Source organism: Microcaecilia unicolor, chromosome 3 (genome assembly GCF_901765095.1).
Source record: "Microcaecilia unicolor chromosome 3, aMicUni1.1, whole genome shotgun sequence".
Taxonomy (NCBI): Eukaryota; Metazoa; Chordata; class Amphibia; order Gymnophiona; family Siphonopidae; genus Microcaecilia; species Microcaecilia unicolor.
In genome coordinates this window covers 91,034,428-91,058,530 of record NC_044033.1, presented here as the reverse complement: position 1 = coordinate 91,058,530, position 24,103 = coordinate 91,034,428, and the positions used below count along the sequence as shown (strand labels likewise).

The following is a 24,103-nucleotide window of genomic DNA, read 5'->3' as shown; positions in this document are numbered from 1 at the left end:
ATCAAAGCCCACTGCACTAACCATTACACTAGAAGCATGTGTACATATCAATGGACCCTTTCTCAGTGCTCTTCCACTGGAGAGGGAAATGAGACAGGGTTATGCCCTGTTGCCACTCTTGTGCCATCCCTACAACCCCTGGCAAACATTTTATATCACCAGACATACAATAAGAAGGTTAAATTGGGCAGGGATGGAAAGTAAAGATACTTTCTTACATAGTAACATAGTAACATAGTAGATGACGGCAGAAAAAGACCTGCATGGTCCATCCAGTCTGCCCATGACAAACTCATATGTGTATACCTTACCTTGAATTTGTACCTGTCCTTTTCAGGGCACAGACCATATAAGTCTGCCCAGCAGTATTTCCCGCCTCCCAACCACCAGTCCTGCCTCCCATCACCGGCTCTGTTACAGACCGTATAAGTCTGCCCTCCCCTATCCTCGCCTCCCAACCACCACCCCCTCTTCCCCACAACTGCTCCGCCACCCAATTTCAGCTAAGCTTCTGAAAATCCATTCCTTCTGCACAGGATTCCTCTATGCATATCCCACGCATGTTTGAACTCCGTTACCGTTTTCATCTCCACCACCTCCCGCGGGAGGGCATTCCAAGCGTCCACCACCCTCTCCGTGAAAAAATACTACCTGACATCTTTCCTGAGTCTGCCCCCCTTCAATCTCATTTCATGTCCTCTCGTTCTACCACCTCCCATCTCCGGAAAAGATTCGTTTGCGGATTAATACCTTTCAAATATTTGAACGTCTGTATCATATCACCCCTGTTCCTCCTTTCCTCCAGGGTGTACATGTTCAGGTCAGCAAGCCTCTCTTCATACGTCTTGGAACGTAAATCCCAATACCATCCTCGTAGCTTTTCTTTGCACCGCTTCCATTTTTTTAACATCCTTCGCAAGATACGGCCTCCAAAAACTGAACACAATACTCCAGGTGGGGCCTCACCAACGTCCTATACAGGGGCATTAAAACCTCCTTTCTTCTGCTGGCACCTCCTCTCTCTATACAGCCTAGCAATCTTCTAGCTACTGCCACCGCCTAGTCGCACTGTTTCGTCGCCTTCAGGTCCTCAGATACTATCACCCCAAGATCCCTCTCCCCGTCCGTGCTATCAGACTCTCCCCGCCTAACACATACGTCTCCCTTGGATTTCTACTCCCTAAGTGCATCACTTTGCATTTCTTCGCATTGAATTTTAATTGCCAAACGTTAGACCATTCTTCTAGCTTCTTCAGATCTTTTTTCATGTTTTCCCACACCCTCCGGGGTGTCCACTCTGTTGAATCTTGGTGTCATCCGCAAAAAGGCAAACTTTACCTAGTAACCCTTCGGCAATGTCACTCACAAATATATTGAACAGAATGGGCCCCAGCACCGATCCCTGAGGCACTCCACTACTCACCTTTCCTTCCTCCGAGCGAACTTCATTCACCACCACCCTCTGGCGTCTGTCCGTCAACCAGTTCCTAATCCAGTTCACCACTTCGGGTCCTATTTTCAGGCCGTCTAGTTTATTTAAGAGCCTCCTGTAGGGAACCATGTTGAAAGCCTTGCTGAAATCTAAGTAGATGACGTCCATAGCACGTCCTTGATTTAATTCTCCCATCATCCAGTCAAAGAATTCAATGAGATTCGTTTGGCACGATTTCCCTTTGGTGAAACCATGTTGTCTCGGATCTTGCAACTTATTGGCTTCCAGGAAATTCACTATCCTTCCTTCAGCATGGCTTCCATTACTTTTCCAATAACCGAAGTGAGGCTTACCGGCCTGTAGTTTCCAGCTTCTTCCTATCCCCACTTTTGTGAAGAGGGACCACCTCCGCCGTTCTCCAATCCCTCGGAACCTCTCCCGTCTCCAAGGATTTATTAACAAGTCTTAAGAGGACCCGCCAGAACCTCTCTGAGCTCCCTCAGTATTCTGGGGTGGATCCCGTCCGGCCCCCATGGCTTTGTCCACCTTTAGCTTTCCAAGTTGTTGATACACACTCTCTTCCGTGAACGGCGCTCTATCCACCTCATTATCAGGTGTACTTTTGCCAGTCCCTCTCGGTCCTTCCCCAGGGTTTTCTTCACTGAAAACAGAACAAAAGTATCTATTTAGCAAATTGGCTTTTTCTTCATCATTTTCTACATAGCGTTTTGTTGTATCTTTTAGTCTCACAATTCCCTTTATAGTCTTTCTCCTTTCACTAATATACCTGAAGAAGTTTTTGTCTCCCCTCCTTACATTTCTAGCCATTTGTTCTTCCGCTTGCGCCTTCGCCAGACGTACCTCTCTCTTGGCTTCTTTCAGTTTCATCCGGTATTCCTCCCCGTGTTCCTCCTCTTGAGATTTTCTATATTTCTGGAACGCTAACTCTTTAATCTTTATTTTCTCAGCCACTTGCTTTGAGAACCATATCGGTTTCCTTTTTCTCCTGCTTTTATTTACTCTCCTTACATAAAGGTCTGTGGCCCTGTTTATTACTTCTTTTAGCCTGGACCACTGTCCTTCCACTTCTCGTATGTATTTCTTGTAATAGGTGTTCTCTGAGGACAGCAGGAGAGCTTTATATATGGGTGACATACAATGAAGCCCATGTGGGAATGTTCTCCAGCTTGTTTACTACAACTTTTTAGAATGCTGCACTGTGCATGTGCCTTTCCACCTGCCGCTGTTGCGAAGAATTTAGCCGGGTCAAGTTTTTAAGCTGACAGAATTTAACTCCAAAAGGGGAAGGAAAGTATTTAATGGTATATATCTTGCTAATATCAGAACACCAGCTACAGGTAAGCAACCTCTCTTTCTCTGAGGACAATCAGGATATAATAGCTTTACATATGGGATTCCCAAGCTAAAGGCCAACTTCAACAAAGTGTGATATGCAGATGTCTCTGAAAAATGAAGGGCATTAGTAACAAATTGAACTTGTAATCCCCCCCCCCCCCCCCCCAGCTTTTTGGAAGGCAGTCTGGAGCAGAAAATAAATGAGCTTGGTGCAGGAGGGGGGTGCTACAGTTTAGACCCCAAATAGATCCTAATGGATGTGTCTGGCCAAACCAACTGTAGCATTAGGAGTCTTCTTCCAAACAGTACTAGGATGTGAATGCGTGGACCGAAGATCATGTTGCAGCTCTGAAGATTCTTCTCTATGGGGGTGATCTGAAGCGGGCTACCAATGCAGCCATAGCTCTGATACGACCCTGCAATTAACAGCTTAGTCTAGACATAAATAAAGGAAATACTACCTACTTAATCGATTAGAAAAACAGTATGTTTGGTGATGACAGCCCCAGTCCTTTATGGGTCGAAACAAAAAGCTGCAGAGAATTTTTATGGGATTTAGCTTTCTCCAGATAGAAAGCCAAGGCTCTCTTGCAGTCCAAAATGTGCAGTGTGCTTTCACTTTGATGGACAATAGGTCTTGGAAAAAAACATGCAGGTACAACAGACTGGTAAAGATGCAAATCCAACACTATCTCTGGAAAAAAAATCTATCACTCTAATGTTAAAAAACATAGTGTAAGGTGGATCAGCTACTAGGGCCTGTAACTCACTGACCCTGCAAGCTAAAGTGACTTACAGATCAGGTACTTTAGGTAGGAGGCATCTAGCAGCTAAAAAGGAGCTTTCATCAGCTAGGTTAAATGATGTTGTGGTCCCAAGATACTGCGGAGGCTTGATGGGAGGCTTCAAAGTAAGAACTGCATAAAATGAACTCAAAAGCTGAGTAGAGTGGGCTTACCTTCAACTTGGTGAAGAATGCCAACTGCACTTATATGAACCCTCATAGACTTGGTCTTGACACTTCACTGACACTGTAGAAGGTATTCAAGCAGTTTTCGAGTAGAATTGGAAAACAGATCTGGGGCCTTGTCCTCACACTAGACAGCAAACCTCTTTCATTTAGAGCTGTATGTATGACTCTCTAGTGGAAGCTCTCTGGAAGCCAATAGGACTCACACTGCCAGGGAAGATGATCGAAACCATTACTACCTTTTTAACATCCAACCAATGAGGACTAGGGACTGGAGATTAGGATATTCCAATTATCTGTCACGACTGTGGTCGTGATCCCTCTCTGACTCACCTTATGTCCCGATGGTCAGCTGCTGAGCTGGCTATTGTCTGCATTGTTGTTTCTTTCTTGTGTGTTTCAAGTCTCACTTTGGGTTCAGTGTGTTTCCTGCCTCTGTCCTGTAGGGTTTCCACTTCCTGTGTGTTTTAAGCCTCACTTTGGTGTTGAGTGTTTCCTGCCTCTATCCTGTTTATAAGGAAGTGATGGACTTTCATTCAGGGCCTTTGCAATGCCAAAGGTCTCCAGGTTTTTGTTTTTTTTTTTGTTACATTTGTACCCCGCGCTTTCCCACTCATGGCAGGCTCAATGCGGCTAGGTTAGTCCATGTGCAGTGTTGCACTTCTGACTTGTTCATAGTCTGTGTGCCTGTGGGCACTTCTGTCTTGATTTCTTGTTGCTTTGTATATTGTCTGTGTGCCTGTGGGCACATCTGTCTTGATTTCTTGTTGCCTTGTTCATAGCCTGTGTGTCCGTGGGCACTTCTGTCTTGATTCCTCGTTTAGGGTGCCTGTGTGCACTTCTGCTTCTGTTCTTCTCGGTCTGTTTATGTGCTAGGTTCAGCCTTCAGTCATGGTTCTGTTTGTCTGTGTGAGTCAGCTTTGTATCCTGCTTGTGTCTGCCCTGTTTGCCTTCAGCTCCGATTCCCTTCCTGTTTGTGTCTACCGTATGTGTCTTCAGCTCCGGTTCCCTTCCTGCTTATGTCCGCCCTGTTTGTCTTCAGCTCCGGTTCCCTTCCTGTTTGTGTCTGCCCTATTTGTCTTCAGCTCCGGTTCCCTTCCTGCTTATGTCTGCCCTGTTTGTCTTCAGCTCCGGTTCCCTTCCTGCTTATGTCTGCCCTGTTTGCTTTCAGCTTCCATTCCAGTCTAGCCTGTTCGAGAATCCTGAATCCTGTTCCAGTATCCCCTGGCAAAAATAATGCAGACACTCCATCTGCTTATTAGCCAACTGGCGAAGCTTGGCGGCCTGCTCCACAGGGAGAGAATCTATCAGACTGGATGCGGGCAACGAGCATCGAGGCCTGAAAAGTTTTTCTGCCAAATGAGTCTAAGGTTCCGGCCTCTAGCCCCTTGGCATAAAACCTAAAGCTCTTAGTGCACTTGAAAGTGGATTCAACCACTAGAGCGGTGAGGCAACTGGGCATTCTTGAATCTGAGAGCCTTCTGAATATGATACTGTGTATCCACCTTCTTGGGTGCTACCTGCACTGACAGGCAGGGCCGGTCTTAGCAAGTGCGGGGCCCTATGCAGACCAATTTGATGGGTCCCCACCCTAGCCCTGCCCCCACCTAACTCCGCCCCCACCCTAGCTCCAGGGCCGGCTACCCCTCCCTCTGAGCTCCCGGGCTGCTCCCTCTGAGCTCCAAGGCCCCCAGCCCCAGGGCTTCCCCCCTAGGGCTCCCAGCTCCAAGGCCCCCCTCCCTCCCGGTCATTTTTTAACACCCCCTCCAAAATCCAAGTACTAGGTATGCCGAGAATACAAACACTCAGGACCTATTGAGCAATTCTACCCATACCATAAGCAGTCATTTCTACGAATCACACAAAGAAAAGGAAAAACATCTTAAAACACTACAGTGAGCACTAGAACATCAATTCACCTATTGTAAAATGAAACCAGACAGAATAGTACAGATCGTCGATCCTGCACAGTCAATGCCAACTGAAAGCCATGTCATTTTCACAAACACAGATACACCCTAATCCACTATAGAATAAGTAGTAATATTTAAACTTTCTATTTAGACTAAAATTAAACTGAACCCCCAAGATGCCAGACTCTGCATACAATTCAACACCACAGAAACAGGAAAATGACCCCTAGTACTGTGCAAAATATAAGACAGCAGATGTAAATTTGAAAAAACTAACAAATACCAATCACCACTTTACAAATTAACAAATAGAAATAAACAAATACAGAAAATAAAATAATACCATTTTAATGGACTAATACATTTGGCTTCCAGAGGCCAAAATCTCCTTCCTCAGGTCAATACAGTATAGTACTGTTAAAGTATCCCATCCTGACCTGAGGAAGGGGGTTTTCTTCTCTGAAAGTTAAGTCAAAATGTATTAAAATTAGTCCAATAAAAAGATTACCTTATTTACATGTTCTATTTATAAACATTTATTAACACAGCTACAATACTATATCCTAAAGCAAAAAAATAAAAATATATATTTTATTTACAGTTTGTTGTCTCTGGTTTCTGCTTTCCTCATCTTCTTTTCACTGTCTTCCTTCCATCCAGCATCTGTCATCCAGTGTCTGCCCTCTCTGCTGTCCCCTCCATCCAATGTCTGCCCTCTCTCCCTGCGCCTTCCATCCACATCTGCCCTCTATCTCTGCCCCTTCCATGATCCATCCACCATCTGCCCCTGTCTGCCCTCTCTCTCTCCCCCATTCATTCACTGTCTGCCCTTTCTATCCCTGCCATCCACTGTCTGCCCTCTCTCTCTGCCCCTTCAATCCACAATTTGACCTCCCTCTCCCATCCATCCAGGGTTTGCCCTCCCTCTCGCTACCCCATCCAAGATCTGCCCCTCTCTCCGCCCCTTTTTCAGTCCCCAGTTCCAGCCCCACTATCCCACCAGTCCCCCATTTCTGCCCCAGCCCTTTTCTCCCACCAGTCCCGAGCTTCAGCCCCCAGCCACTTCTCCCTATCCCGTTTCAGCCTCCAGTCCCAGTACTAGCCCCTTATCCCACCTACCCTCCTTTTCAGCCCCCAGTTCAGCCCCCTTCATCCACATGCCTTGTATTAGGGCCCCCTTTTCAGACCATTCTACCACCTGACCCACGCATGCCCAATTTTCCCACCAGCCCCAGGCATGGCTCCCAATTTTCCCATATGGCCCCTTCTCAGACCCCAGTGCCTACCCCCTTCTCCCATCCGAGAACCCCCTCCCCAGTCCCCTTCTCCCATCCAAGAACCCCAGTCCCCTCCCCACCCGTCCCCTTTAACCATCTCAAGAACCCCCTCCCCCACCCCCTTCTCCCATCCGTGAACCCCCTTCCCCACCCTCAGTCCCCTTCTCCCATCCAAGAACCCCAGTCCCCCTCCCCACCCGTCCCCTTCAACCATCCAAGAACCCCTCCCCACCCCCTTCTCCCATCCGTGAACCCTCTCCCCACCTCAGCTTTAGAAATGTTAAGTAGTAGTCTCCTTCCCATTTGAGAACCCCTCCCCACCCTTCCCCCAGCTGAGAACCCCCACCCCAAACACCCTTCTCCCATCTGAGTCCCCCCCCCCCGACCTACCTACTAGCTTTGTTCTCCTGCAGCCCACCACCCTCACTGGCTTTAAAAAAAGAATTTGGAAGCGCCAGAGGGACAGGCAGCACCTCGTGTCTGCCCTCCCTGCTACTAAAAATGTCTTCGACGTCGTCATTGGGCCTTCTCACATTGAGTTCCGCCCACCCTCGCGGTAATTGGAAGTTACCTCAGAGAAGGGCGGGACTCAATGTGAGAAGGCCCAATGACGACGTCGAAGACATTTTTAGTAGCAGGGCAGACGGGAGGCGCTGTCTGTCACTCCGGCGCTACCAAATTCTTTTTTTAAAGGTAGGCCAGGGTGGGAGCAGCGAGTGCAGGGCACCCCCCCACCCGCTGACATCCGGGGCGGACCGCCCCCACCACTCCGCCGTCGCGCGCCATCCGAGGGAGGGAGGACTGGAACTCGGGTGGGCGGGGTGACCTTAGGCGCACCGCGCGGGGCCCTATGCGGCCGCCTCGTTCGCCTCAAGACCGGCCCTGCTGACAGGGATGATTCCCAATTCCTTATCAGCATATCCTTAAGGATAGGGTGCAATGGTACAGTGATCCCTTCCTTAGGAGATGACTGATAGCTCAAGACAGATAACATCTTTGTCCCGGGCTCCTCCTCTGTCTCCAACTTAAATGGAATAGCTGCAGCCATCTCCCTGATAAAAAACAGTGAAACAGTGCATCTGGAGGAGATTGCCATCTCTCTGGAGGAGGTGAGAGATCAGATGGTATGTATATGACTCCTTCTCCGAGATGTAATGGGGATCTATACCTGATTCCCATGAGCGGTACCAGTAGAACTCTTCCTCTGAGTATCAAGAGAATGGGTCGGCACCAGACTCAATCTAGTGGAATGATGTCCACATTCCAAGGAGCATCAAGGTGCAGCTTCATTCCCCAATGTGGAGGAGCAGCCTAGTGGTTAAGTGCAGCGGACTTTGATCCTGGGGAACTGGGTTCGATTTCCACTGCAGCCCCTTGTGACTGTGGGCAAGTCACTTAACCCTCCATTGCCCCAGGTACAAAAAAAAATAAAATAAAAAGTACCTGTATATATGTAAACCGCTTTGAATGTAGTTGCAAAATACCACAGAAAGGCAGTATATCAAGTCCCACATCCCTTTCCCAATGTCAGAGAGGGTACTGCCTGCTCAGACTTCGACACTGGCACCATGTGAGGTATTGGTATCAATGATATGAGCACTGGCGATGAAGAGCCTCGGAGAGGCCCTGGGGCTAATCCACTGAGGGCACACGTGCCCTCGATGCCAAAGCAGGAGTGCCCGGCAGCAACTGCACCAGTTCTTCTTGGAGCATGCTCCGGAACTGCTCATCAGCAAAGGCAGCCTGCAAAATTATCGGTGCCGAACCAGTGACGGGGACCTGGCTGCTCCATGACTGGCGCACCAGTACCTTTTCCAAGGAGGGGGAGCATTCCTCTTGATGCTGGCGATTCTTGGGTATCGGAGAGTCCTATGCCCCGGTGCTTCAGGCACCGAGCAGGACCGATGCTTATGCTTCTTAGGCTTCTCCGAAGCTGATGAGGATGCCGCCAAATCAGAGCTTCTCCCCAGTGTCAGGTCCGATGCTGACTGGTCCCAGGGCCTGCTAACAGCGCCCAGTGTTGAGGCAGATTGAGACTCACTTTAAACCAGTGCACTCCCAGTAGTTACCAGTGTCGAAACAGCCATGAAGGTCGATGTCGGCATTGCCGAAGTCGATGGTCCGGCCATTGAAGAGACAAAAAGCTTCTCCTGTTGAGCAAATTGCATTCTGTGTCTTTGCCTGCATATGAAGATAAAGATCACAGATTGAGGGGTCAGAATTTGGCCCAAAGCACCCAATGCATCAGTTGAGAGGGTCTGTTGAATGAAAATGTGGCAACATTTAGCGCACTGCTCAAAGCCGCTGGGAGGCTCCTGGAACATCACAGAAAAGAATTTCTGCTAAATTAAACTCTTCAATCTTGAACAATTAAAAAAGGGGAGACTTCAAACTGAGGCCAAAGTTTCGGCCTGCCTTTCAGACATCGCTGCCTGGATGTCCAACCGGCATCTGAAACTAAACATGGCAAAGACTGAGCTCCTTGTCTTTCCACCCAAAACCTCTTCTCCTCATCCCCCACTTTCCGTCTCTGTTGACAACGCCCTCATCCTCCCCGTCGCTTCAGCCCGCAATCTCGGAGTAATCTTCGACTCCTCCCTCTCCTTCTCTGCCCATATCCAGCAGACAGCTAAGACGTGTCGCTTCTTCCTCTATAATATTAGCAAAATTCGCCCATTCCTCTCTGAACAGACCACCCGAACCCTCGTCCACTCGCTCGTCACCTCTCATCTTGACTATTGCAACCTTCTTCTCGCTGGCCTCCCGCTTAACCATCTATCCCCCCTTCAATCTGTCCAAAATTCTGCCGCACGTCTTATCTACCGCGTGAACCGATACTCTCATATCACCCCTCTCCTCAAGTCCCTTCACTGGCTTCCGATCCGTTACCGTATACAGTTCAAGCTTCTCCTTTTTACCTTCAAATGCACTCAATCTGCAGCCCCCCATTACCTCTCTACCCTCCTCTCCCCGTATGTTCCCACCCGTAACCTCCGTTCTCAGGACAAATCACTCCTATCTGTACCCTTCTCCACCACCGCTAACTCCAGACACCGCCCCTTCTGCCTCGCATCACCATATGCCAGGAACAGCCTTCCCGAGCCCATACGTCATGCGCCCTCCCTGCCCATCTTCAAGTCCTTACTCAAAGCCCATCTCTTCTCCCTTGCTTTTGGCGCATAACCACCTTCCCCACTCATGATACCTACACTGACTACATAGTTTGTAACCTTTAGATTGTAAACTCTTTTGAGCAGGGATGGTCCTTCCCCATGTTAAACTTGTACAGCGCTGCGTAACCCTGGCAGCGCTGTAGAAATGCTAAATAGTAGTAGTAGTAGGTCGGGGCTGCGGCCTAAATGCACAGCCACTGGAAAAAAATAAAGAAAACAAAAAAAAGCAAAAAAAAAAAAAAAAAACTAGATAAAAATAAGAAGGGTGGAAAACAGAAGAAATTAATTATTTAGAGATATATGATTACCTGAAAGGGAATGAACTCATGTTAGCAAAAAATACTTCGAAAATCGCAATGTGAAACGACTATGTGAACGCTTTCTCTCAGCTCTGTTCGGGGGCGTGGGGAAGAGAGACTGAGGGACCACACTCGAGTAGGAAGACATCAGCGCATGCACAGTAGGACATTGCTAGAACTTTAGTCCTACCGATTCAGTGTCCGCACCAGGGCTCCGTCAGATGACGTCACTCATGTGGGAAAAATGTGGCCTGCTTGTCCTCAGAGAATCAGGTTTTCAAAATATTCACAATGGATGTGCCTGGAATTTGGTCTTCAGAACTGTTCATTGTGAATATCCTGAAAATGTAAATTGCCAGAGTCACCTGGATAGGTTTGGTAAAGTTATCAATGTGGGCTATTGTATTTCCTTGATGTTTTATACTGATGTTTGTTACATGCTTAATACTGTACTATGTATTTGTATTATTGAACTGCAGCCTACCTCTACGGTATTGTGTAAGCCACATTGAGCCTGCAACTAAATGGGATAATGTGGGATATAAATGTGTTAAATAAATAAATATGCTATTTTGTACTTGCATATGATATTTTAGCATAGTAATTTTATGCAATGAAACCTAGTTATTAACTGGATTTAACAAATAAATCTTAATTGACAATTTCCCCCTAAATGCTTACATACATATGTAGTATCTTTTGTTTATTCAATATCACTGTTTTTTTTTTTTTTTATAATTTCTCTTTTACCTGGCAGAGCTCCATTTATTTGAAGTGTCATGAAATCAAATACATTGATTCAAATAATTCCTACTGAGCACTAAAAGTTACCTGTTTTAGCTGCATCATGGTCAATGTGAACAATGTCACAAACTGCTCTTCATACTGGCTTACACTCACACCCGCTATCTCAGTGAGGCACTTCAGAGAGACATTTCGAAACATTGGAACATTTAAAAACTAGGAAGAGAGTAAACAAAACAAAGTTTTGGCTTTGTGAAGTAGTCCTAGGAAGAATGTTAAACCAGTTCATCTATAATTGCCTTTGATTTCAAAGATTAGTACACAAACCTTTCTGGAGTAAACATTAAAACAAATAATAATCCATGAAGAAAGTGAAGTTACTCACCTGCAGCAGGTATTCTCGAAGGACAACAGACACATGCTCACATATGGGCAAGGTCAACTAACGGACCCCAGGGTGGAGAACGTGCCAGCAACGTTTCTAGAAGCCTTTGAAATACTGGTTGACCAAACCAACTGTTGTGTCAAAAGTCTGGTTTGAAACACTAATGATGCTGCTTTGCTAATCTCCTCTATGGAGGCTAACTTCAAGCAGTATACCAATGAAGCCATGGCTCTGACATTATGAGCTGTGACATGACCTTCCAGAGTCAAACCAGTCTGTCCATAAGTAAAGGAGAAGCAATCTGATAGCCAACTAGATAAGGCACATTTACTAATGACTGCCCCCATCTTATTAGGATCAAAAAAAAAAAAAAAAAAGCTGGTGGACCATCTATGGGCTTTAGTCCACTCCAGATTTTATTTGTTACATTTGTATCCAGTAATGTGCTGGAGCCGGTTGTTAAATTTTTTACCGACTTGCGAGCCGGCTCTCCTTCCTCCCTCCCTCCCAGCTACAGGGTCCGGTCTCTCCCCGCTCTTGTCCAGGAGATGCTTTGGGGCAGGCAGGAAAGATCCCCAGTATTGCCTGCCCGCTGCCAGCGCTGACCCTCCCCCGCTGCCAGATCACTCTATAAAAATAGCCGCAGAGACTTCCAGCGGCGGCCTTGCAAGACTTCTGCTGAGGTCTTGGAGGCTGTACCGCCCTTGTAAGTCTCAGCGGCCATTTTGAAGAGCGATCCGGCAGCGGTCATGAAAGACTGGGGATCTGCTGGACAACCTCGGTGGCTGGAGGGGAGGCAGGGGAGAGAAGAGAGTCACTAGACATGGGTGGATGGAGGGGAGAGCAGGGGGAGAGAAGGGTCGCTGGGTATGGGTGGCTGGAAGGAGGGCAGGGGAGAGAAGGGTCGCTGGACATGGGTGGATGGAGGGGAGGGGAGAGGAGGGTCACTGGACATGGGTGGATGGAGGGCAGGACGGGAGAGGAGGGTCGCTGGACATGAGTGGATGGAGGGCAGGACGGGAGAGGAGGGTCGCTGGACATGAGTGGATGGAGGGCAGGACAGAGGCGAGGAGGATCGCTGGACATGAGTGGATGGAGAGCTGGGGAGAGGAGGGTCGCTGGACATGGGTGGATGGAGGGCAGGGCAGGGGGAGAGAAGGGTCGCTGGACACGGGTGGATGGAGGGCAGGGGAAGAGAAGGGTCGCTGGACATGGATGGAGGGCAGGGCAGGGGAAGAGAAGGGTCGCTGAACATGGATGGATGGAGGGCATGCGAAGAGGAGGGTCGCTGGACATGGGTGGATGGAGGGGAGGGCAGGGGAGAGGAGGGTCGCTGGACATGGGTGGATGAAGGGGAGGGAAGAGTGAGGAAGGAGATGAGATGAGGGAAAAGGAAGAGAGGAGAAAAACTACACATGTATGAAGAAAATAGGCAGGAGCTGGATCCACTGGACAGTCAAATCTGCGAAGAACCAGAAATGAAGAAGAAAGGAGGAAAGGAAAGAAATAAATGGAAAAGAAGCCCTGGAAACAGAGTTAAGAGGACAGATAGCAGCAGAATCGGATACTGGGCCAGCATGATCAGAAAAACAAAGTTACCAGACAACAAAGGTAGAAAAAAATCATTTTATTTTCATTATAGTGTTTGGAATATGTTCCCTTTGAGAATCAGTTTATATTTATTTACTTATTTATGGCATTTTATCGCACATGAAACATGAATTAGATTGGAACCTGGGATCATTTATTTATTTTTCCTGGAGTAATGCATTGCCCCCCCCCCCCCACCCAGGCTCTCCCCGCTGCTACAGCCAGCTCTGCAGCTGGGGGGGGGGGGGGTTAAATATTGAAGACTCTGCCTGTCTGGACTGATAAAGAATCCTGGTGGTTTGTGTGTTAGGTCTATGAGTGCTTCTGGGAACTGTGGGACCACTGAGAGTGTGGCTCCAGTAACCTAGAAATCACTGGGGATAATTAAAGCAGAAGACTCACCCAGAGGCGGTTGGGACCAAGTTGATGGGAGGAGGGTGCTAATATAGAGCACAAGCAGCAGGTGCACAAGCAGCAGGACCTGAGATGTGCTGGGGATAGACCCTCTAAGTGGCCATGGGGTACATCAGGTGGGTGGCAAGGTGTTTTGTGACATACCTCCTCTGACCTGCACCCGAAAACCTTCTAGAAAAGATTGCAGCAGGAGTGGATTGAGGAGTAACTTCATTGTATCTATTCTCTTTTTATGAGGTTTGGAACCTCCTCCACCCTTGTCACCTAAAACGTTATCACCCCTGCAGTGAACATCCACCAGCTTCTCCTGAACTTCTGGTTCTAGGTCAGAGGCATGCAGTCAGGTGAAATCTGTGTATCCCTATACCCATAGTGGAGACCTTAGACACCACAGTGAAACTATCAGAGGTTGCCCATGCCATCTACTTTTGGAACTCCCACTGCTTGGCTCCTATCTGGCGGAGCTATGCAGCCTTCTCAGGAACTGTTCGCCAAGGACTCAGTACATACACATAAGAGCTGGTAGAAGGCTAGCATAGCATCATGAACACCATTCTCCCAAGAGACTCCAAAGTCCTAGCAATTCCTTCCCCAAGAGCACTGAGGAGTGAGTCTTAGAGCTCCTTGCTCTTTTCATAGTGGATTCAATAACCTTGGAGTGGGTGCAGAAGCTAGAGCTTCTGGATGTAGAGGAGCTATACGGGGGAGGGGGTTGGTGGTGTCTCTACTGGTCATCTGTAAGATGCTTTGAATGGACTGTCATAGCTTCCTTGGGAGGAGCATAAAAGTAAAAGGATGTCCAACATTTCAGCCATGGGTCATCCTGACATCCAACAAATGGGATAGTATACACCATTTCCCAGACAAAACTAATAAGGAGCTCCTCATGGGCCCACTTTCATGAGGGGAAGCATATGAAGAATGCCAAAAGGTCCCAACTCAGAGATCTTCCAGTTGTTCTCCAGAATACAGAGATTATTCCTCTATGCGAGTCTGTGCCTGCCTTAGATTACTGGACTCATGCCCAGACCCTGGGTGACAGCGCTGCAGAATGAGCCACGTTCTGAGCCCCAACCAACGCTCTTCCAGGCAATGGTGTTGATGCACCACAAACAAGCAGAGCATGGGCCTCCGGAATAGGTGGACCAAAATTGGAGACAATGCCGATGCTCTTTATGCTTTTGGCATTGTGTCGATCAAGATGATATCACAGGTCTTCATGGAGCATGGCCTAGATCCATTCCTTGAGGGCAGGTAGCAGTAAAGGAAGGGCCTCAATCAATGTAGTCAAATCCACAGAAGGTATAAGGGTCAAATAAGAAGGCTGGTCCTGGCCTGGTGGAGGCCGACACTGAACCCATGGTGGGGGAGCAACTCTCACAGCACAGATGCTTCACAGCTCAGTAATGCCGATGCCCCAGTGCTGTGCCTCAAAGCGGACAGATGCCAATGCTTCCTGCCTCCGCCCTAGGCATGGCATTGGAATCCCTCAATGCCGAGAAGGACGATGTCAATCCTTGTGTGTCATTGGGGTGGGGTCCCAATGAGTACTATTGATGTTTAATATCAAGACAGGGAAGCCCTCCTTGACATCAATACATCCCCAGTGTTTGAAGCAGCACTAAGGGGGTCATGTGGGAATGACAACTCCAATGCTGAAATTGATAGACTGAACTTCTTGGTGCCAAAAATATTTCTGCACTGCTTCTCATAACTCCTTATAGTTTTCTGACATTGCAGGACAAAGGTTACAAAAAGAAACATTATGGTTGGACCCGAGATAGGCCAGGCACCAATTATGAGTGTCAGTAAGAGACATGGTGCTGGCACATCAGGAGTACTTTTAAAAACCACTGGGAATTTTTTGGGACATGGCAGGGAAAACAGCTGAAGCAAAAGCAAATGGGTCAATTGTGAAAAAATATAAAACAAAAAATGATCCCAACTAGAACACTCAGGCCTAAGAGGGCAGACGAGACATGGAAAAAAAAGTAAAGGTTAAAAGACTACAGGGAAAAAAAAGGTAACAAGGGAAATACTGGTCCCATGCAGCACTTACAAGACAAACAAAGCTGCGAAGCCAAACTAAAGATTCAAGCTGTTGAGAAAATTGGACTGTGGTTGTGGTCCCATGTAGTGGCAAGCAGGAAGATGTGCACTTACTCATAGCGTGATCTTCCTGAGGCTTCTAGAAATGTTGCTGGAACTTTTCCTCGCTGGGCTCCATGACATGATGTCATCCACACGTAAGTATACTGTGTATTGCTTGTGCTTGGAGAAAGCGAAGATACTTACCTGTAGCAGGTATTCTCCGAGGATACGTCCGCATCAGCCCAGGAATTGACAAATTTTTGCAAGCAAAAAAGTAAAGCTTTGTCAGAGTCTTCTGGTGCGCGTGCAGCATGCACCGCGCATACGCAGACTGATTTCCCGCCCGTCACATGATCACTTCTCCTCAGTTAAATCCAACAGCATATAGAGAAATAAATAACTCCAAAGGGGAGGTGGGCGGGTTTATGAGATCAGCCTGCTGTCCTCGGAGAATACCTGCTAAAGTTAAGTATCTTTGCTTTCTCCGAGGACAAGCAGGCTGCTTGTTCTCACATGTGGGCATCCCTAGCATCCAGGCTCACTCAAAACAATGAACATTGGTCAACTGGGCCTCGCAACGGCAAGGACATAACATAGATTGACCTGAAAAGAAACACAACTAAGTGAAAGTGCTGCCTGGAACAAAAATGAGTCTAGGGGGGTGGAGTTGGATCCTAAACCCCGAACAGATTCTGCAGCACCGACTGCCCAAACCGACTGTCGTGTCGGGTATCCTGCTGAAGGCAGTAGTGAGAAGTGAATGTGTGGACTGATGACCACGTTGCAGCCTTGCAAATCTCCTCAATGGAGGCTGACTAACCACCTTATAATTGAAAGAGAAAAACGCCTAGATTTCGACCCAAATCGGGAGATAGACGTTTATCTCACAAAAACGAATAAATCGGTATAATGGAAAGCCGATTTTGGACGTTTTCAACTGCACTCCATCGTGGAAGCGTACAAAGTTGACGGGGGCGTGTCGGAGGCGTGTCGAAGGTGGAACTGGGGCGTGGTTATCGGCCCGAGGAGAGATGGGCGCCTTTCGCCGATAATGGACAAAAAGTATGCGTTTGTAACTAGAATTTAGGGCACTTTTTCCTGGACCCTGTTTTTTTCACGAATAAGGCCCCAAAAAAGTGCCCTAAATGACCAGATTACCACCAGAGGGAATCGGGGATGACCTCCCCTGACTCCCCCAGTGGTCACTAACCCTCTCCCACCACAAAAAATGATGTTTCACAACTTTTTTTTTTCACCCTCAAATGTCATACCCACCTCCCTGGCAGCAGTATGCAGGTCCCTGGAGCAGTTGTTAGGGGGTGCCGTGGACTTCAGGCAGGTGGACCCAGGCCCATCCCCCCCCTACTTGTTACAATTGTGCTGCTTAATGCTTAGTCGTCCAACCCCCCCAAACCCACTGTACCCACATGTAGGTGCCCCCCTTCACCCCTTAGGGCTATAGTAATGGTGTAGACTTGTGGGCAGTGGGTTTTGAGGGGGGTTTGGGGGGGCTCAACACACAAGGGAAGGGTGCTATGCACCTGAGAGCTCTTTTACCTTTTTTTTTGTTTTTGTAAAAGTGCCCCCTAGGGTGCCCGGTTGGTGTCCTGGCATGTGAGGGGGACCAGTGCACTATGACTCCTGGCCCCTCCCACGAACAAATGCCTTGGATTTATTTGTTTTTGAGCTGGACGCTTTCATTTTCCATTATCACTGAAACAAAAACGCCCAGCTCACAAATTGTCGAATAAAACATGGACGTCTATTTTTTTTCGGAAATACGGTTCGGTCCGCCCCTTCACGGACCCATTCTCGGAGATAAACGCCAATGAAGATAGACGTTTTCATTCAATTATTCCCCTCTAAGTGAGCCACTGAAGCAGCCAGGGCTCTAACATTATGAGCCGTGACATGGCCCTCATATGTAGACGTGCCATGGGAGTTACATGAACTGTTGAGGCCATGTGGCCCAAAAGTCTCAACATCTTCCGAGCTGTGATCTGCTGATACGCTCAAACTATGGACATCAGGGACAGGATGATGTCTGCCCTTGTCTTGGGAAGATAAGCCCGAGCTGCCTTCGTGTCCAGAAGGCTCCAATGAACTCCAATTTTGGAATAATTTATTACGAACCCCAGTAGCTCTAGCACCTGAATAGTCATTCGCATAGACTCCAGAGCACCGTCCTCCGAGGTGCTCTTCACCAGCCAATCATCCAGATAAGGAAACACATGCACTCCCAGTCTGCGTAGCAACACTGCGACTACAGCCAGACACTTCGTAAACACTCTGGGCGCAGACACCAGGCCAAAGGGCAGTACACTGTACTGAAAGTGCTGTCTTCCCAGCCGAAATCGAAGGTACTTCATGTGAGCTGGAAGTATTGAGATGTCTGTGTAAGCGTCCTTTTAAGTCCAGAGAGCATAGCCAATTGTTCTCTTTAACCATGGGAAGAAGGGTGCCCAGGGAAACCATCCTGAAGTTTTCTCGAACTAGGAATTTGTTCAGGGCCCTTAAGCCTAGGATGGGATGCATCCCCCCCTGTCTTTTTCTGCACAAGGAAGTACCTGGAATAGAATACCAGTCCTTCTTCCCCTGGTGGAACGGGTCTGACCGCTTGGGTCTGTAGAAGGGCGGAGAGTTCCTCTGCAAGTACCTATTTCTGCTGGGAACTGTGATTGAGCTCCCGGTGGGCGATTTGGAGGTTCGGATTCCAGATTGAGAGTGTATCCTAACCGGACTATTTGAAGAACCCACTGGTCGGAGGTTATGAAAAGCCACCTTCGGTGAAAAAACATCAACCTCCCCCCTACTGGTGAGTCATCCGGAATGGACACTTTTACTGAGGCTATGCTGAACTGGAGCCAGTCAAAAGCCCGTCCCTTGCTTTTGCTGGGGAGCAGAATGGACATTAGTTGAACGCTGTTGACGAGAACGAGCGCACTGGGTTGAGCCTGGGCAGGCTGCCAAGAAGCAGGAGTATACCTCCTCCCTCCAAAAACCTCCTAGATGAGGAGGCAGTAGCAGAAGGTGCCCGGTGGGAGAGAAAATCCATAGCATGATTATGCTTCTTGATTTGATCAACCAGATCCTCTACTTTTTCTCCAAATAGATTGCCGCCCCCCCCCCTCCCCCGGAAAGGAACACCCGCCATCCGCTGCTGGGCAGAATGACCCAGGTCAGACACGCAGCCATGAGAGTCTGCGCATCACTATACCTTGAGCAGTGATTCTGGATATCGTGTCAAAAGTACCCCTGGCCAGGAACTTGCGACACGCCTACTGCTGCCTGACCACCTGGTGAAAAGGCTCGGCCAACTCTGTAGGGACTGTCTCAACCAAGCTGGACAATTGACATATCGAGTCCCGCAAGTGTACGCTCGTGAAGAGCTGGTATGACTGGATCTTGGCAGCGAGCATAGCGGCATGATACGTCTTCCTCCCAAAAGAATCAAGAGTCCTAGCTTCTCTGCCTGGGGGGGCGCTGAAGCATAGTTTCTACTACTCCTGGCTCTCTTGAGGGCGGAGACCACCACCATGGAATTGTGGGGTAACTGAGACCTCATCAACCCAGGTTCACCGTGGATCCGATACTGGGATTAGGCTTTTTTCGGGACCACGGGGCCAGACAGATGGGCTGACCAGTTTCGCATGAGGACTTCCTCATTTAGATTTTCCTCACACCTCTTTCAATAGTAGCTCAAGGTGAGTTACATTCAGGTACACTGGATATTTCTCTGTCTCAGGAGGACTCACAATCTAAGTTTGCACCTGAGGCAATGGATGGTTAACTGACTTGCCCAAGATCACAAGGAGCAGCAGTGGGATTTGAACCAGCCACGTTATACAGAGAAACTGTCACAGCCTCTTTAGGTGGAGAAGAATAATCCAAGACCTCGAGCATCTCAGTCCTGGGCTCATCCTCAACCTCCACAGGGAAGGGAATAGCCGTAGCCATTTCCTGGACAAAATAGGAAAAGGACAGACACTCTACTCTGGTGGAGACAGTATCCTTTCTAGTGGAGGGAAAGGATCACAGGGAATGCCAAAGAACTCATCAGAAGAGAAGTACCTGGGATCCTCATCTGACTCCCGCAAACACTCCTGGTCAGTGTCAGATAAAACCTGAGTTAAGGTGCATCGACACTGGACCTGCCTCGACACCGACGAACGATGTCCTCTATGGCGATCTCAAGAGGTTGATGTCCTGTCCGACTGCGGTGAAGCTCCCTCCACCGATGTTGAAGGGGAGTCGACCCGGGTGGCAGGCGGCATCTTGGTCGGGGACCTCACCACAGTTAAAGGGCCAGACACCGCTGCAGCAGATGGTACAGAAGGCGCAAGTACCGCTGACACCAAGGCTGACTGACGTAGCAGTCCCTCCAGAAGTTCTGGAAACAAGGCCCGGATGCGCTCATCGAGAACCGCCATCGGAGAAGGCTGAGGGGTCGTCGGACAGGCGGTGTCAGAATCCGTGGAGGCTCTGGAGCAGTCATCGGGCTGCTACGGGACAGACGCATCGGCACCTCCTGTTTCGCAGGTGAGCGATCCTCTCGGCGCTGAAGCTTCTCGGGTGCCGACTCTCTCTACGAAGACGGTGCTTCTTAGCCTTCACTCGACGCCCGTCATCAAGACTCCTCGGCACCGATGAGGATGTGGAATCCTCACGCCTCCTCGGGGCTGGGTCCGACAAAGGCCGGTCCTGGGGGGCCTGCATAACAGGAGGCCTCGAGGCAGGTGGAGACCCACTCGACGCCTCACTGCTCCCAGCATGAGTTGGTCTCATAGCAGCCATTACCTCTCTCCCTGATGTCAATACTCCCTTCGATGTCGACGCTGCCACCGTTGACCTTGATACCGATGTCGAAGGACCGGACCGAGCCCAAAAATGTTTTTTATGTTGGGCCTCTCGAGACGCTTGGGTCTGTTTCTTCATACGAAGACACAGACTACAAGTGGCTGGGCTATGGTGGGGCCCAAAGCACTGAATACACCAGGCGTGGGTATCAGTACCTGATATAGTCCGGTTGCACCGCATACAACGCTTGAAGCCGCTGGGAGTCTTTGATGACATGGAAGGAAAAACGGCTTCGGCAAAATCAAAAGACGCAATTGTGCATAAAAATCAGAAAAAGGCATAAAAGAGAAAAGTGGAGAACCGAGCCGCGACGAAAAAGAAAAAGCCTGAAATAGGGAAAAAAAACTAAAAGGAAAACTATAGGAACCTTTTTTTTTTTTTTTTTTAAATCTTGTGAAGAAAAAGCAAAAAAACAGAAGCGAACAAAATCACAAATGAAGAAAACTCTTCCTGGGTCTGAGAGGAGCAGAAAACGAACGCTGTTGCAACTCAACGCGGAGAAAGAAAAACTGAGAAATGCTCACACGATGGGCGGGAAATCAGTGTGTGGCAAAACATTACTTTTTTGCTTGCAAAAATTTGCCGATTCCTGGGCCGACCCACATGTGAGAACAAGCAGCCTGCTTATCCTCGGAGAAAGAACATATACCCCATTATGAATAGCAAAATACAAAGCAGATTTTGCTTGCTCTGCTAAGTGAAGTTATTCCATTTGCGTTATAATTATTCATCACATTTTTAACTAAGTTGAGTTTAAATCAATTATGTTAAGGTATAAAAGGAACTCCCTGGTTAACCAAGCACTTGCTGCTCCTTCCAGTTTCATGATTAAATTTGCTGAACTGTGAGAGAGATGGTCAAAACTGGAGGACTACACAATTGTAGAGTCGGCTTTTCAAAGAAGTTATTACCCGGACTGTCCTGCGCATTCAAAAAGGGCACATATCTCGAGGTTCACAAGTTATGCATCAACAGGATTCACACCTTATCCAACTATTGTATAATCTCCTGCACTCAGCTGATTCCTTGTCAAAGATTCCAGTCACATGCTCCCCACCAGAAACTGGTACTCACAGCAAACAATTTATTGTCATGGGTGAGCAATCTAGTCTCAAACACTGCAGCAATTCCACCTCCACAGGGGTTCATTTTTAATATTCTCCAACGAACAGATCTCATACTCAAGGACAGGCTACCTGAGAATTAACCAAACCCAACACCTATGCAGAGTGCAGCCTGAACAATTCTGTAACCCAGAGAAACAGAAAACCTTTTGGGTTCAACAAGGCAAAAGCACTAAGCCTATTCTTTTCCTAGTGAATTTAAAAACAAGTGATAAAAAAAAAAAAAAAAGACTACCTTATAGTCCAACCCAATAAGGATTCAACTTGTCCACCCCCTTCATAGCCCCCCACCCAGTGTCCAGGATCCCATTTCCACTCCCAGCTTCTTCCACGTCCAGCATTCCTCCTTTTAGTTTCCTCTGCTGCGATCTCCACATTTTCTCCATCCTCCAATGTTGCAAAATTCAAGTCAGACGGATATGGTGTCTTGACCACAGGACTGCCCTCGAGGGCTACCATATCCCACCCTCTTTGGCACAATCTTGCTGTCAGAGTGGCTGGGATGAAGCAGGCCTTAAGCACGGGACAGTGCTGGAAGGAATGTGTTGTACAAGATTAGCATTTAAGTGCTACGCTTCTGCTGTGCAGGTGCTATACCACCCCCCCCAACTTATGGTGCAGAACAAAACAACAGTAAATGGTGGCAGATAAAGGCCCACAAGGGCCATCCAGTCTGCCCAACAAGGTGGCCACAGCTGCACCTACCACTCTGTGCAGCCCCCTTCACTGTTGCTTAAATGGATATTGTCAATTCTTCAATATGCCAACCACATAGGCAGCCAAACCTAATAGAATCTTGGTTATAACCACATATCATCCCCAGTATTGCTAATAGTATAGAACTTACCAATCAAGATGTATTTCCTCCCCCCTGAGCTGCACAGCACCCACACTCGAAGCATGTGACAATAAAGTGAAGATACTTACCTGTAGCAGGTATTCTCCAAAGACAGCAGGCTTCTTATTTTCACAAGTGGGTAGATGCCTTTCCCGCATCGCCCAGCACAGCAATATTGCCATAGAAAAAATGGAGCTTTCAGGAGCGAGAGCTGCACTCCAGCGTGCATGCAGCAGTGCCTTCCCACCCATCGTGTGAACACGCCACTTCAGTTTAATAAAAAGCTTTAAAAAACCCAAATGAATATATTGAAAAAGACAACACTAAGGGGAAGTGGGCGGGATTGTGAGAATAAGAAGCCTGCTGTCCTTGGAGAACACCTGCTATAGGTAAGCATCTTCGCTTTCTCCAAGGACAAGAAAGCTCTGCTATTCTCACAAGTGGGGAATCCCTAGCATCCAGGCTCACCAAAAAAAAAAACAAATAACGGTCAATTGGGCCTAGCAGTGGCGAGGCCTTAACGCAGATTAACCTGGAACTATATACAAACTAGATGTGAGTGCAGTCTGGAACAGAATAAAACGGGCCTAGGAGGGTGGAGTTGGATTCTAGACACCAAACAGATTCTGCAACATTTACTGCCCAAACCGACTGTCGCATCGGGTATCTTGCTCACGGCAGTAGTCAGACGTGAATGTTTGGAATGAAGACCAAGTCGCAGCCTTGCAAATCTCTTCAATGGAGGCTGACCTCAATTGGGCTACCGGTACAGCCATGGCTCTAAATTATGAGCCGTGACATGACCCTCCAAAGTCAGCCCACAATGGGCAAAAGCAAAGGAAATGCAATCTGCTAATCAACTGGATGTGGTGCGTTTCCCGATGGCGGCCCCCACCCTGTTGGGATCAAAAGAAAGTGGCCTAGTGGTTAGGGTGGTGGACTTTGGTCCTGGGGAACTGAGTTTGATTCCCACTTCAGGCACAGGCAGCTCCTTGTGACTCTGGGCAAGTCACTTAACCCTCCATTGCCCCATGTAAGCCGCATTGAGCCTGCCATGAGTGGGAAAGCGCGGGGCACAAATGTAACAAAAATAAAAATAAATAAATAAATAAAAAGCTGGCCGGACTGTCTGAAGGGCTTCATCCACTCCATGTAAAAGGCCAATGCTCTCTTGCAGCCCAAGGTATGCAAGATGCTTTCACCAGGATGGGAATGAGGTTGAGGAAAGAATATTGGCAAGACAATCGACTGCTTCAGATGGAACTCCGACATCATCTTCGGCAGGAACTTCGGATGTGTGCAGAGGACTACTCTGTTGTGATGAAACTTAGTATAAAGTGCATCCACTACAAAGGCCTGAAGCTCACTGACCCTACGAGCTGAACAGCCTCCAGGAAAATGACCTTCCAATTCAAGTACTTCAGATTGCAGGAGTTTAGCGGCTCAAAAGGAGCTTTCATCGGCTGGGTGAGAATGACGTTCAGATCTCATGACACTGGTGGAGGTTTGACAGAGGCTTTGACAAAAGCAAACCTCTCATGAAGTGAACAAAGGCTGTCCAGAGACAGTGCTTATCATCAGGGTGTAGAAGGTAAGACTAATTGCACTAAGGTGAACTCCTACAGAGTTGATCTTGAAAC

The 24,103-nt window shown here is 48.1% G+C and overlaps 1 protein-coding gene across 1 annotated transcript in view; it reads right to left on the bottom strand.

Moving 5' to 3' along the window:
* Positions 1 to 24,103, bottom strand: part of XPO1 (exportin 1) — a 543,231-nt gene that overhangs the window by 304,961 nt on the left and 214,167 nt on the right. The window contains 1 exon segment of the mRNA XM_030196174.1: positions 11,252 to 11,380. Coding sequence (XP_030052034.1) covers positions 11,252 to 11,380 — 129 coding nt within the window.